General features: G+C 35.3%; 1 protein-coding gene across 5 annotated transcripts in view; it reads right to left on the bottom strand.

Annotated features, from left to right (window-relative positions):
* DPH6 (diphthamine biosynthesis 6) overlaps positions 1 to 13931 on the bottom strand; it is a 232317-nt gene that overhangs the window by 110929 nt on the left and 107457 nt on the right. For 3 of the 5 annotated variants that reach the window (XM_080394733.1, XM_080394731.1, XM_080394735.1), the window contains 4 exons: positions 13067 to 13220; positions 11668 to 11799; positions 7676 to 7805; positions 4056 to 4230 (listed from right to left, as the gene is read on the bottom strand). In XM_080394733.1, coding sequence (XP_080250859.1) covers positions 4056 to 4230; positions 7676 to 7805; positions 11668 to 11799; positions 13067 to 13220 — 591 coding nt within the window. The remainder of the gene's footprint in view (positions 1 to 4055; positions 4231 to 7675; positions 7806 to 11667; positions 11800 to 13066; positions 13221 to 13931) is intronic. The other 2 variants (XM_080394734.1, XM_080394732.1) reach the window with 1 other exon arrangement.

Consider the following 13931-nt stretch of genomic DNA (forward strand, 5'->3'; position numbering starts at 1 on the left):
TGTACATAATAGACAAGGCTATTTCCAACACCACCTTATACTCTTTAAAGCCATCTGCTACAAATTGTGCACTATAATCTATCAGACCATTTTCAGTTTCACTGCAAGAGAAGCAACTGTCTTCTTAGCAAGGAAACATTAGAACCACTGCAAGTATCACTACCTTAAACCAGATGCAAGACTCTATTCACACTATTGTTCCCACAGTACTTGCCCACTAATTTAACATGGCTTGATCAGAAAAATGAAAGAAAAAACGCCAATTTATTGTAAGATGAGTAAACAGGAAAAAAAAAATAACACAACTTTGATCAAGTTAAAGGTATCTGGACATTAGAATCAGAGTGTAAGAACACTCTTGGTTTTAATGTTTGTGCTACCGTGTTCAGATGGTGCAGAGGAGAAAACTGACAAAAAGATGCCCCAAGGATGGTTGAAACTGGGATTTGGAAGCTGTCAGAGGGAAAGAACTGATGTCACAAGGAAAAGCTAAAATGTTCAACAGACATAATGAAGTCATAGATGCATATATGTCGGTATGTGTATAAAATACATTATGTCACCATCAAAAATTGTTGTAGAATATGAGAGTATGATAAATTCTACTGTGGCAGTTTGTTTGTTCATTTCCAGATAGAATAACATTAAGAAACTTTGCCAAAGCAAACAAACTGTAAGTGCAAATAGACTTTTAAATCACATTACCATACTAGAAGAACATCTGGTACAAACACTGTCAAGTTTCCACGCATTCTTAGAGAAGTATTTGTGGTTAGTGTTTCATCTGCTCTGGGCTTTTTTTTATTTTATTTTTTATTTTTAATGAACTATGCTAACAGTTCATAAATGCTCAAAAAATGTTCTCACAAAATAAATAATCATAAATAAGCTATCAGTATATATTTCTCACCCCCAACACTGCTTTGCAGCGCATCTTCATTTTTAACTCCCTGATGTACAACTGTGATGTTAGCTTTTGCGTACATGGTAAGCAAGCAGTTTTGGTCCAAGCTACCAATTACTGCTTAGTCTTGACAAACCCTCTAATACATTGGTAAAACAGAAATAAAATATGAGAATAAAATAATAATCTGATAAACAACAGTGAGAAGTAAAAATATGAAGTACCTTTCGTAAAACTATAAAGTTACTACTAATGATCAGCAAAAATTGGGCTGGTGCCCACTGTGGAACAAAAATCTGGAGAAAGTCAAACCTAACATCATATTCCAAGACTAAACAGCCTGTGCTACTACTATTAGAAGGACATAATCAGAACACATTATACATTACTGCGATCAGCAATATATAGACTTCACAGTAACTGACACAGCTTACATTCCAGTTGCTGACATAGATATTAGGATTTGCCGAGGCTTCTGCACCAGTAAAACAGGTGGACCAAGAAGAAGATATTAAATGATCTCGGTTTTTTATTAATTACAAGAAAGTCAGTCATATTGTATCTTACAACAGTTTAAGTCTACTTACAAGTAGAAACACTGAAGTTGTTTTTAAAGAATGTTAATCACAAAAGAGAATGTTACTCCCCAAAGAGGAAGAATGTTTGATTTTGCTATAAATACTTTGAAAATCCTAATTTCATTCTGCCACTGTTGTTTGGTGTCTATCAGATTGAGGTCAGGACATTCTTATGGTAAATTTCAAATTTTCACTTTTTGTCCTCAGAGCACCTGCTGGCAGGATCCAGCAAGGTCCCTACAGAATTTAAGTGATGCTCTGCTGAGTGGTTTGTTGAGCCTGAAGTGTGAATTCCATAGTTTGCATGAACTACCTACACCTTTCTGCTGCCAGCTCCGCTCTTACATGCCAGTGCACATCAATCCCAACTTGAAATACCCTGAATGTTACAGTCCTTGGCCTATTCTGAACCGAGCAAAAACACTGTGCTAAAAAACATGATTCCCCAGTGTCCATGAAACTTTATATTGGACTGAAAAGAGAACAATTTAATTGTCCAATTGTTGTCAAGCAAATGACAAACAAAATCTACAGATACACAGTAAGGGTAACAACCAGCTACTGTTTTAAGACCATTAAGCTTCTGTTCCTCAAATATACAAAACTGATCAACATTTCATCATGATATAATTATAATTTCAGATCATTTTTGTTAACTATAAAGATTTAAAAAGCCATCTTTATTCCTTATTTATTCTGGAAAATATACTACTATATATATCTATTCCTAAAACATACTGAAATGCTTTACTTCTGCTTAAGAGCTTAATAACTACCCACACATAGTCTGAGGAAGTTCTGAAAACCTACCTAAAAAAGATTTTAATTTTGGAAAATTAGTGTTTAAGAACATATGAGATCCATATCTTCCATTAATAAATTTTCAAATGCAAATACATTGCTTATGCACTTACACATTCCTCTATGATGTATTCTTATGAAAAAGTTTTATAGGTTGTATCTTTTCTATGCTATTTTAGAAAGAAAAAGATATTTAAATATAAAACACATTTACTGAAATAAAAAAAAGAATATTCTTTTGATGTTTACTGGTTCAAGCTCTGGTTCAAAATGCCACCAAAAAGTCAAACATTCTTAGCAAGATAAAACCTGGATAACGTTAAATATTGATACTCAGAAATAAGTAAAAAAAAGTTTTCCTTAATGTTTAAATTGCTGACCAGCATTATTGGTTACACTATCATTGAAGAGAAAAGAGCCTTTCCTTGGTTATGCTGACTGTCCCATACCACCAGGAGATCCAAGAGACTGGCAGTGCCTGCTTACCATCTGTTTGCAGCATGGGGCTATTCATTGGGTTACTAAAGCAATTTTCAGTTCACGCTCTTTTCTGAATTTAGCATATGCCAGCTCAAGGACAGTAATAAGGTTAGTTGCAATGATATATCAAAGAAGTTTCTCCAAATACAAAGGTGCAAAGCTTATTAAATTTTATCTTCGCGGGACTACGCATCATGCGATACAACTATGACTGTTGAGGTATAAGACTGAATGGAAGAAAGTTTAATAAACCAACTTTCTGCTTTCTCAAGAAAAATGAACATATACAGAAGATAAAAACCCACCCTGCTATAACCACAAGATTAATACATTAGTTATCTACTAACACTTCCTCCTGCAAATGAAAAGATTTGACATGAGCTTCTGAAGCAAAATACTATTCCTGACATTTTCTGTAAAATGGTACAAAGACAAAACAAAGTACAATTCCATGGCCATGATAATAGGTGGGTTTGCAGGCTGAAAGAAGTTTCAGGAAATTTAAAACAGGTACCATAACATGTTACTTAAATCAGTTTGCACAACAATAATTTGGACTGGACAACATATTACACAAGAAAGACTGGTAAGAAAGGGATATATACATTTTTTGCAACAGAAAAGGTGAGACACTTTATCAGTTGTCAGAATGGTACTAGCTGGGCAAGAGTTACCATATTAAGAAAAAAGCTTTTTATTCAGATTTTTGGTCCACTTTTCCATGATACTTTACTGCCTCCTTTTCATATCTTTAAATAGTATGTAATATTCTATTCAGTTTGATATTAATTTGAAAAAAGATAACAGTTCTGAAATCTTGCTGTACTTTTAAATGATTAAGGAGTACCAAAAGTGTCAAGAGGGATTTCATTAAATAAGCATTTTAGGATTGACTGACCTATAAAAAAGTTTGAACTTGCTTGCCTTAAACAAACAAATTTCAGATGTCCTCAGATGTTCCTAAATAGCGTTTATATTCTAGGCAGATTATAAAAATGTATAAAAGTGCGACACAATTTTTGGTCGAATTATAGTGCACAAAAACAGTTGGCTATTCTTGAGATCTCTGCAAAGAATAGTTTAACCTGTCTTACCACGAAATGAAAGGCTCATAAGGGTTAAGTTTTTGTTTTGTCCATGATTTTTAAAAATATACATTCAAAATGTTCATTGTTAATTTTTTTTTTTTAAACATTTCCTTTTGCATATTCAGATGGGAGAGGAGACTTTATAACTGTACTCACTTCAGTAAACTGACATATAGTTCACATGAAGTAACAAAGATTGCCTACCTTGATGGACTGACTGTAAGGTCCTATGTTAGCAGGTGCCCAGTGGGAAATGCTCTGTACATGCATAACCAGTTTTTCATCACGTAACACATCATCCATTGCAATGTCATACTTCTGTGCAAGGCAGTCAATGCAAAACAGTACTCCATCAGGTAACAGGGTTTCCACACATACTCTGAAAACACAAGACAATTATTTTTTTGTATCAGAAAATTTGCTCACACCAACTTTCAGTATTTATTTTCCATGGGTTTTTCATTTGGGTACTATGTTACGAAATTTTGTCAGAAACATAAAACAAAAGCTATGGTATCACAATAACCTGCTAGCACCGACACTGTTATCTCCTCTGCAAATAATGACCAGCTTTAGACTTCCAGCAAGATAATTTCCATTACCAAGTAGAAACTAGCACCATAGCCAGTGGCTCATTTCCATTTGGTTATTTTTATGAAGTGTATTACTTTATTAAGAATACATGCATTCTTGTATTAAAAAAACCTTGATCACACAATCTGGAAATGCTAGATAGGTTATGCTAAGCAGCCTTCAGACTGAGCGCATCATTGCCATCTTCTTACCTCCATGCATTTTCACTGAATGTCCTTTGAATAGTTGCACTAGAGGTTCAGATTTCTAAAAAGCAGCAGCTTATTGTTCCTTTACATCCTTCGCACGTGTTACCATGCAATACTGAGGATATTTTTCTGTTACACTTCAGGTTGCATGACAGACACATACTTATGACAGGACTGAAAACCTACTAAGTATTATTTTTAAAAAATTGGCTTTTGTTTTCTCCAAACAAGACTGAGTGCCTGGATGGACAGACAGATAGAAAGTCTGTTGCACGTGGCCAGTGAAAAGGCAGGGGGTGTGTACAGGAAATCAACATATCAGAGCCTCAAAAGTAATTATATTTTCAGTCCATGCATAAAAAAGTCATTTAGCTCCCAGCAGGATTCCAGCAAAAAATTACTTGTTCTCTTTACATATCATATAACATAACCTTAAAGAATTCTTCTCATCTTGCTTATTTCTTCCAAGAAAACTATTTTTCTCCTCTCCTCCCACATGCAAATACAGTATTTTTTCCTCATTACTATCATCATAAGCATGGATGAATGGATTTTCTGCTTGGGCTGGTAAATTTTCAAGACAATTTTGCAAATTTAGTGCAGATCCACACCCCAAGTCAGTGCTTCCAGCATATTGCTTGTGAGAACTCCCACAACCAGGTCTCTGTGCATAATGCAATGATGCAGCCATGCAAACCGCTGTATAATTTTTCTTGTGGACAAAATGCAACATAAATCTGTTTGTTCCATAAAAATAACCATAAAAAGCCATTTTCCTGCAACTTTCTAATCTTTCTACCTGTTATTTTAGTGATGGAAGACTATGTGGCTGGCTATGCAAATGTGGAGGCTTAAAACACGCAGCAACATGAGAAATGAAGGAAGCTAAATCAGGAGAAGTTAAGTGTCGTAAAGAGAACTTAAGATATATAGGAGTGGATATTCATTTTGTGTAGTTTATAGATGGGACTAGATCCCTGCTCTGAAGGCACAGGCAACCAACAGTCCATCTCTCTGTGATTTATTCCTGGCCTACAATCAGCACCTTGAAGAAGCCTCTTCCTGCTCTCTTTTAGTCTCTTCTGACACCCAGACAGTGTAGGAGAATGTGAATCTATGATGATATACATTATTTTAACAATGTCTTTTAACTATTTGTCATGCTATACTTAAAATTCACATTAAAATACACTACACTTCATGTTCAGTAATAAGAGCAGAGAATATAGTATTTTACATTAGAAAATTGCTAACCAGACCTCACAGCTGACCCTGCTTTGAACAGGGGATTGGTCTAGATGACCTCCAGAGGTCCCTTCCAACCTGTATTAACCTATGATCCAAGTTGAATTTTTCATGCTATAGCAGTTCTGCATACTTAGCATATTCTCTCACATGCTTGAGAACATGAATTAGTGTAATAAGAAATAAACCCTTTTGACAAAAGGCAATAAAGAATTTACAGATGGAAAACTAGTTTTAAAACACAAATTTTAAAAAAAAACAACAACAAAATTTTCATGAGCTAGGTGCTTGTTATCCAATTTCCAACGGAAAAAAACCCCAACACACCCAAATAATACAGTAATCACATACTGTGTAACAAGACCACCAAGCTCTTTCATTATGTCAGAGGTGGACCTGGAGGCAATGTTGAAGATTCTGTACAACAGAAATTAAAAACCTATGACTTGGGTATCTATGAATGAAAGTGTTAGCATCAGTGTATTCAGAAGTCTGAAACAGTGTCTTTTAATACTTTCATTCTTACTGAATACATAAGTGCAGCTAAGCTACCCACGATCATTATCTGATGGAAACACATGACATTAACAACAACCACATTGGATCAAGCCAAAGATCCACCTAGTCCAGCATCCATCTTCAACCACAGCCAACTGCATATAAGCAGGGAAAGAAAAGGAGAGCAGAGTAAGCATATATTGGTAACCCAGTATCTCATGATGTGCATCTCAGTCACCTTCTCAGCTAACAGTTTTGCTTTTGTATTTAACAAAACAAACAGAACAAGATGAAGGTTTGTCACAAGGACCTAGAAGGTTCCAAACCTCATCACTTTTAGGAAGATTTCATCATCATTGATAGTATAATGCTTCAGTAAGGCTTTTGACACTCTTGTGACGCCCTCATAGAGAAGCTGTTGATGCATGGGCTGGATGAGCAGACAGTGAGATGGATTGAAAACTGGCTGAACAGCCAGGCCCAGAGTGTGGAGATAAGTGGCACAAAGTCTTGCAGGTGGCCAGTAAGTAGTGGTGTACCCCAGGAGTCTATACTGGCTCCAGTCCTGTTCAACATCTTCATTAATAATCTGGATGATGGGGCAGAGTGTACCCTTGATGATTTTGTAGATGATAGAAAAATGGGAGGAATGGCTGATACACCAGAGTTTTCTGGTGTCATCCAAATGGATCTTGACAGGCTGGAGACACAGGCACACAGGAATTTCATAAAGTTCAACAAGGACAAGCTGAAAGTCTTGCACCTGGGAAGGAACAAACCCACAGTCCAGTATATTGTGGGAGCCAATGGCTCAAAAGCAGCTTTTCAGGGAAGAACCTGAAGGTTTCTGATAGACACCAAGTTGAACATGAGCCAGCAATGTGCCCTTGTGGCAAAGAGGGCTGATAATATCTCGGGCTGCATTCAGAGGAGCATTGCCAGCAGGTCAAGGGAGACAAACAAACAAGAAAAGCATATAAAATCCCACCAGTACAAAGGAGTTGTCAGTTCAATTTAGTCACAGAGAAGAACTGAGACTTGCAAAAAATGTATTATTCTTCTGTAAGTCTACATAGGAGGGGCATTTATAAACTTTATGGTATATATTAAGACAAGAATTTCCAACCCCAGTCTTTCTGAGTTGGGCATCCCTGATGTGATTACTCCAAAAGGCAGCAAAAGTCTACTTGGAAGTCTGTAAGGCACAGACATTTGGACAAAAGCTCTACAAGTATGGTAACAATAACTCAGTATATTACAGTGTATCATAAATATACTATAGCAGTAGTCTAATCCTACCTTGCTGGTGGACACAAATCAAATTCTGTCACATAAACAGAATTTATAACATTGAAATCTTTCATGCTCTTCATATACAGATGAACCAAAATAATATCCTCCAGTTTCAATCCCTCTGAAGTCATATTAGCTGCAGAATAAAAATAATACAACTGTTAGACAGAATATTTTAAATGTGTGGAAGGCAGCATAGGCATCCTGATTGTGTTTAGCAAAATCAACGAGTAATAACCTAACAGTTGTCTAAACATGACTGAAGGCTTTGCAACATACTACCTTTCCCCACATAATACCTACTTTTTTCATTAAATTCTTTCTCATGTTAGTTTTCCAAATATACAGAAACAGAATACAAATAAATTTTATCCACCCTGAGCAGCAGTGAATTCTTGCCCCAAGAAAACATATCATGCATTAATGCATGTAGATATGTTATAGTCCAAATTCCTTGTATCCATAAGTTTTATTATCTCATATTTTTTTATTTTCAGTCTATGACAGCTAGTAATCTATAAAGGACTTTGAATCACAAAAGTACAGAACTGGAAGGGACAATAAGAGGTTCTTTAGTGCATCACCCTCTTCAAAGAAAAGATCAAATATTTATATGCTATTCCAGAGGGATGCTTGTCTGAGCTGTTTTTAAAAACCCTCACTGCAATAATAATCTCCGCATAAACAAAGAGTTATAAATGGCAAGATAGACAATAGGAAACAGAAGTGGCCACAGGAGAAATGAAGGAAAGATGAGAGCAAAGGAAAGTTCAAGCAGACAGTTAAAGAAAAGATACTGGGAAGTCAAGATCATCTGAATGTGTATGTATAGAAGATTCCAACCATAGCACTTAAGGAGAATATATTACTCTTACATAGTCAATACCATGACAAGATATGTGACTCAGCTCTGCAGTGTGGACCTTTATAACTCATAAGCAATAGAAACTAAATGAAGACAAAATCCTTGAATACAGAACATTTATAATAACAGTCTCATGTGACCTAACTTAAATGAGCTACGTAAAACCCTTCTCTATGTAACTTTGGGGATCTTGTCCTTGAATATTAGTGCGTACCTGTATATACCTATGTATTTGTTTTCCAGTGGAGAAGCACAAGAGTATAAAGACATTCTCGTCTTGGCTGTTGCCTTAGTGAGAAACAAATACTTTCTGTGTAAAACTTTTCTGTGCTTTTGAAGACAGTTCAGGAGTTGGCACACTTCCATAAAGGTTATTTTGGTCACACCAATACTGAATTTTGCTCTAGATGTCTCAGCTTTAGTCATGCTGCCATTACTGTCGGCAATCTGAAGAGGGGAATTCCCACTGGTAGAAAAGGAAGGATGCGCTAAGTGATATAAGACATTATATAGCAATCGACATAGAACTCCAATGAAGTCAAGATACATCTCAAGAAATATCAGCTCAGAAATTAGTACTCAATCATAATTCTGTCCAGAGATATAAATGTATTTGAATGCTGCCTGATAGCAATCACTAGGTCACTACTAGCTGCTATGACATCAGTCAAGGAGGAAACAAGGACGTTTTTCAAATTTCCAGTCAGCATTTAAGTCAAGAAGAAAGATATTTGGCTTGCAGTGAAAAGTTCTGCAGCATTGCATGGAATACTGGAGGGAAAAAAACCCACACTCCAAACTGACCCCCCTCCCCTCCAGGTCTAAATTCAAAATGCATAAGCCAACAAACTAACTCTAACTTGTGGACATGTAACAGTATTAAAGTAAGTTTAAGGCAGAAAGATTTGGATAAATTTGTAATTTCTATCTTTTTAAAAAATCTTGAAGTAAGTAAAACTACAATCCTCTTTCCTTCTGAATGAATTAGAGAAACGATGGGAAATAGTTTCTCCCTGGCTTATAAGCAGAATAAAATTGACCTCCCAAAGCACTCTATCTAGTAGAAAGGCATAAAATAAATGGTCAACTGGTTACCGACCCCACCACTTGGGCTCCTGACAACAAGTTCTGTTTACCCAGGAAAGGACCCTTACACAGCACATCTCCAGGATGTACAAGGAAACCATACAACCTTTCTGTTAATTTCAAGGCATTCACTGTTCCTAACAATTTATAAAATATGATCAGGTGAGACTCATCCTTACTTAGGCAGTACTGCCTAAAAGAACTGACCCAAAAGATAACATTGGCCAAAGTACAGTTTAGGTTTTTTTTTTTTTTTTTTTTTTTTTTTTTAATGGGTTACCCAGGATCCTTAGGCCGAGTGCCACGAAAAAGTATCCAAACTGTCTACAGGAAGAAGAATTTTAGACTGAAATTTCACATAATAATAAAAAACTATGTAATACCCTTCAAACCTATGGAACTTTGCCATGGTACAGCTGCACCAGAGCTGCTTTATATACAAAGCACTGAAATCTTTGTCACATTCCAATCATATCTAAGGAAAAGTTTAACAAAACAGTTCAAGAAAATAAATGTAAACAGTAAGGTATTGCATTCCTTCCTGTTCCTGGCTTCACAGGACAATTCCACTGACTTTACAGAAGAACCATGTTTCATAATGTCTAGTAATAAATTTCCATTCCTGAACCTTTTTGGCAGCACTTATCCTCTTTAGAGGTGATTAAAGCAGTTAACCCAGCAAAGAGGTTAAAAGGATTGTGCTTATTCCATTCTCACAGCACTGAACACCAAACTGCTGTATAGATTGCAAGTATGAGTTTAGAAAAAGCCTTGTGCATATTTGCAAAACAGTTAAGTTCTCAGAAACAGTTTCTTTAGCCATGACAGAATCTTAAGTCATTCAGTCTTCCACACCCACTTTCAAAAAAATAAAACCAAAAGGAAATGTAAGAACTGACATTTTCTATCAAGGATCAGACAATTACCACTTTTTAAACTGTAATACATCTAATGCAAGTAATTTGCTGAAAGCAATAGGCTACTCTACTAGTCAGAGACACAATCTTTTTTGACAGATGCTAAGGCAAAAATATATCATGTTTGTACTGGCAGATTTCCATTCAAGTATAATGAGAACAAAATAAAACATTACACAACTTTTGCTTCAATTTACAGATTATGCCCAGAAGATTTACACTAAATACTATCAACTTTTACTAAAAGTCTGATCACATGCACCTTGTTGATTTCCAAGCAATCAAAAACTAGTTTAATGACCTTCTACAAAGTATAACTTCTTTGGTTCTGAAAAAAAATCCTAGGGTTTCCTTATTATCCTATATTCAATCACGGATATTCAACTGCAGATGCAAAAAATAAGATTTTATAGGAAAATACATCATGCAAATTCATGAACAAGAATACAAGCCTATCCATTAGGATACTAAAAATTATTTCCATTTTTATAAATGAAAAGAAGTCTGCATAAACATGTTTTACTTAAAATTTAGAATAAAATAATTATAAAAAAAACCCAAACCAAAAAATGCGATCATTTTGTTTTATGTCAGTATCATGTTAGAGGCGGACAGTAAGGAACCTGGATTTCATTATTCCCAAGATGGCAATTTCTCCTTTACATTAAGAATATAAATGAGATTTACTGCTACTGACCTAATCCTCAATGCCAAAATGTACAACAGCTTTGTAGAAAACTTAATTAAAAATTATGTTAGCGACAAAAATGCTTTAGCAAGTAGATAGCATCCATAGCACACATGCACACTCACAAACACAGTATATATTGTAAGAAAGCTATAAAGCAAGTTATAAAGTGATTAAGTACTATGGAAATAGTGTTGTTACAGTGATATGAACACTACTTTGGCTTTCTAGCACCTTCAAAAACCAGTCAAATTATGATATGTTCAATATCAAAGCTGGCAGTCTTGATATCAATGATTCCAATCAAATGCAAAATGAGATGGCAAACTGACAACCATGACATTTAAAGTTATAAACCCATATGACAATACATAGTTTTACTTAATATCATATTAAAACCAGTATAGTTAAGAGCACATAATGCATTAACTGAGTGAAGTACCTTGGAGAGAAGAAAATGCTTCCCTTGCTGCCTCTTGAGCATTTTTGTCTTTTGATGGATGGAAGTGGGCAGTGATACCTGAAAACCACTGGTAACCACTCGGGGATTTTCCTGACCTTCCAAATGTCTTAGCTATGGGAAATGAAGAACAGCAGTATTGATTATAGTTATGAAAGATTTCAGATTAACCTAGAATATATTTTAAATTGTTTAAATCATAAACTGTAAACACATCTTGAAAAAACATTTACAGATAAACAGATATAAAGCAAAAACTTCAAAGTAAGTCTGCTGGTAATAAAGCTTCCAAATGCTACTTGACAAGTCCTTCTCTAACACTGCCTTCAGAAAATATGCCTGCAAGTAGTATTTAGCTGAGATTTTCAGTACTTTCTCTCCTCCTTTCCATTTTTGCTGACCTTTTACAATTTCTCTACCTGTTTTGATACAGACTTGGCATGAAACATGACACTGAAAAGCTAAAATTTTGAAAAGTATCTAAGTGACACAGGAACAGATTTTCAAACTCACATGCCAACTTTTAATGGAAGTTAGGTGTTTAACCTGGTTCTGATCATCTTAGCAAATGCATAACATGTTTAGACATTTTTTAACATCCCACTAGGCACTTATCCATATTCAAGAACCTAAACACCATTCAATATCAAACACGGTTACACTATGAAACACAGTTCTCAGGAAAAGTTTACTAATCTTTGGATATAGGGTAACAGTGATGCTGTGGTACTTCAAAGTTTATCTTGCATTAACCACCACACTTTTCAGGCAGTGGTAATGTCAGGCAGATGACAGTTACTGCAGCTCACCTAAGACACAGTAACTTGCTAGGCTGCTAAACTTGATCATGCGTGTCACCCCAGGGTTGCTTGGGTGGGGACAGACTCATACACTATGTAAGCAAGTTGAACGGTTGCATTTTGTACTTCACTTCAGAGTTTGCTTTTCTCTCTTCAATTGAAAAGCAGCAGAGTATGGCTACAGGTGTGGTTAGAACTTTTAAATAAAACTCTATCCCTCCACTCAAATTATTATATTATAGTAATTTCATTCAGGCAAACAGAACAAATTAAAGTGGTTTTTTCTGAAAGAAAGAGAGAAAGAACAGAAGACAGAAAGAAAGGAAGGCAGAAATGGGTTTTGGCTCCTTCTGTAAAATAATTTGAAATGCTTCATTACTACAGATCTATTGATTTCTATCAGAAAGCTGCATTGTAGTAGTATCTCTAGTATCTCTTTTTCTTTTTTTTTTTTTCCAGACTGGTTATTTAAGGTCACAAACATTCTTTTCAGGAGTATTCTTATAGTAATTAACAGCGTACTCCACCGTGGCATGAAATATTCAACATTACTTTCCTAATGAAAGTTGCGCAAGACTCACCGAAATCCAAAGAATTATGTTTCAAAGACTTCCATATGACTGGAATGTTCTTCTGTGGTTCATCCTCTTCTGATGAAGGGAAAATATCATCATAATTGCAGCTTATATCACAAGAACAGCTATTGACTGTAAACGTAACTGCAGATTCCCCCTGCTTGAGAGAAACATAAAATGAACAGTATGTCAAGCAGTATGAAATCAGCACATTTTATCATTCAAATTTTGCTTTTCAATTAGAAAAAATACTATAGCTCAATGGATACATAAGCTTAGAACAATTAATGAAGGAACAGCATTAGGATTTCCCCTATTTATATTGCAGAAATGGGCAGACTACAATGTGCTCCTGTTGACATATCATATAGAATAAAATTGCAGACTTAGTAGTAAATAAGGGCAATAGATATGAAAAATGATGAGACTCAAGATAAGACAGGAAGACTACTATGATGAAGAAATGCTATTCCACAATTATATACAGGACAACGATGTTTTCCAAAAATAGTATAAAGTGAAAGAAAAAAAAAAGTACAAAAGTAACTATTTGATAATTAACACTGTCACTAAACACTTGAAACAGAACAAAAGACTAACAAGAAGATTTTAGAGTTTTGTGGTACCTTGAATGAATGCAGTCTATGTTAAAAAAACACAGCTCTTTCTAATCATCTCACAGACTATCCTTTCCATCAAATTCACCACGCTTTGGGATGCTCAGTTTTGAGATACAAAAGGGAGCATTTCCCAAGATTTATACTTCAAAGTAATTTCTGGAAAATGAAGAAAAATAATTCACTGTACCTCCTCTTCCCCCCAAATGCTTTCTTAGGCCTAGGAAGAGAAAGCTAGCCAGTGTGCCTTTTAA

Source organism: Falco punctatus, assembly GCF_963210335.1.
Source record: "Falco punctatus genome assembly, chromosome: 7".
Taxonomy (NCBI): domain Eukaryota; kingdom Metazoa; phylum Chordata; class Aves; order Falconiformes; family Falconidae; genus Falco; species Falco punctatus.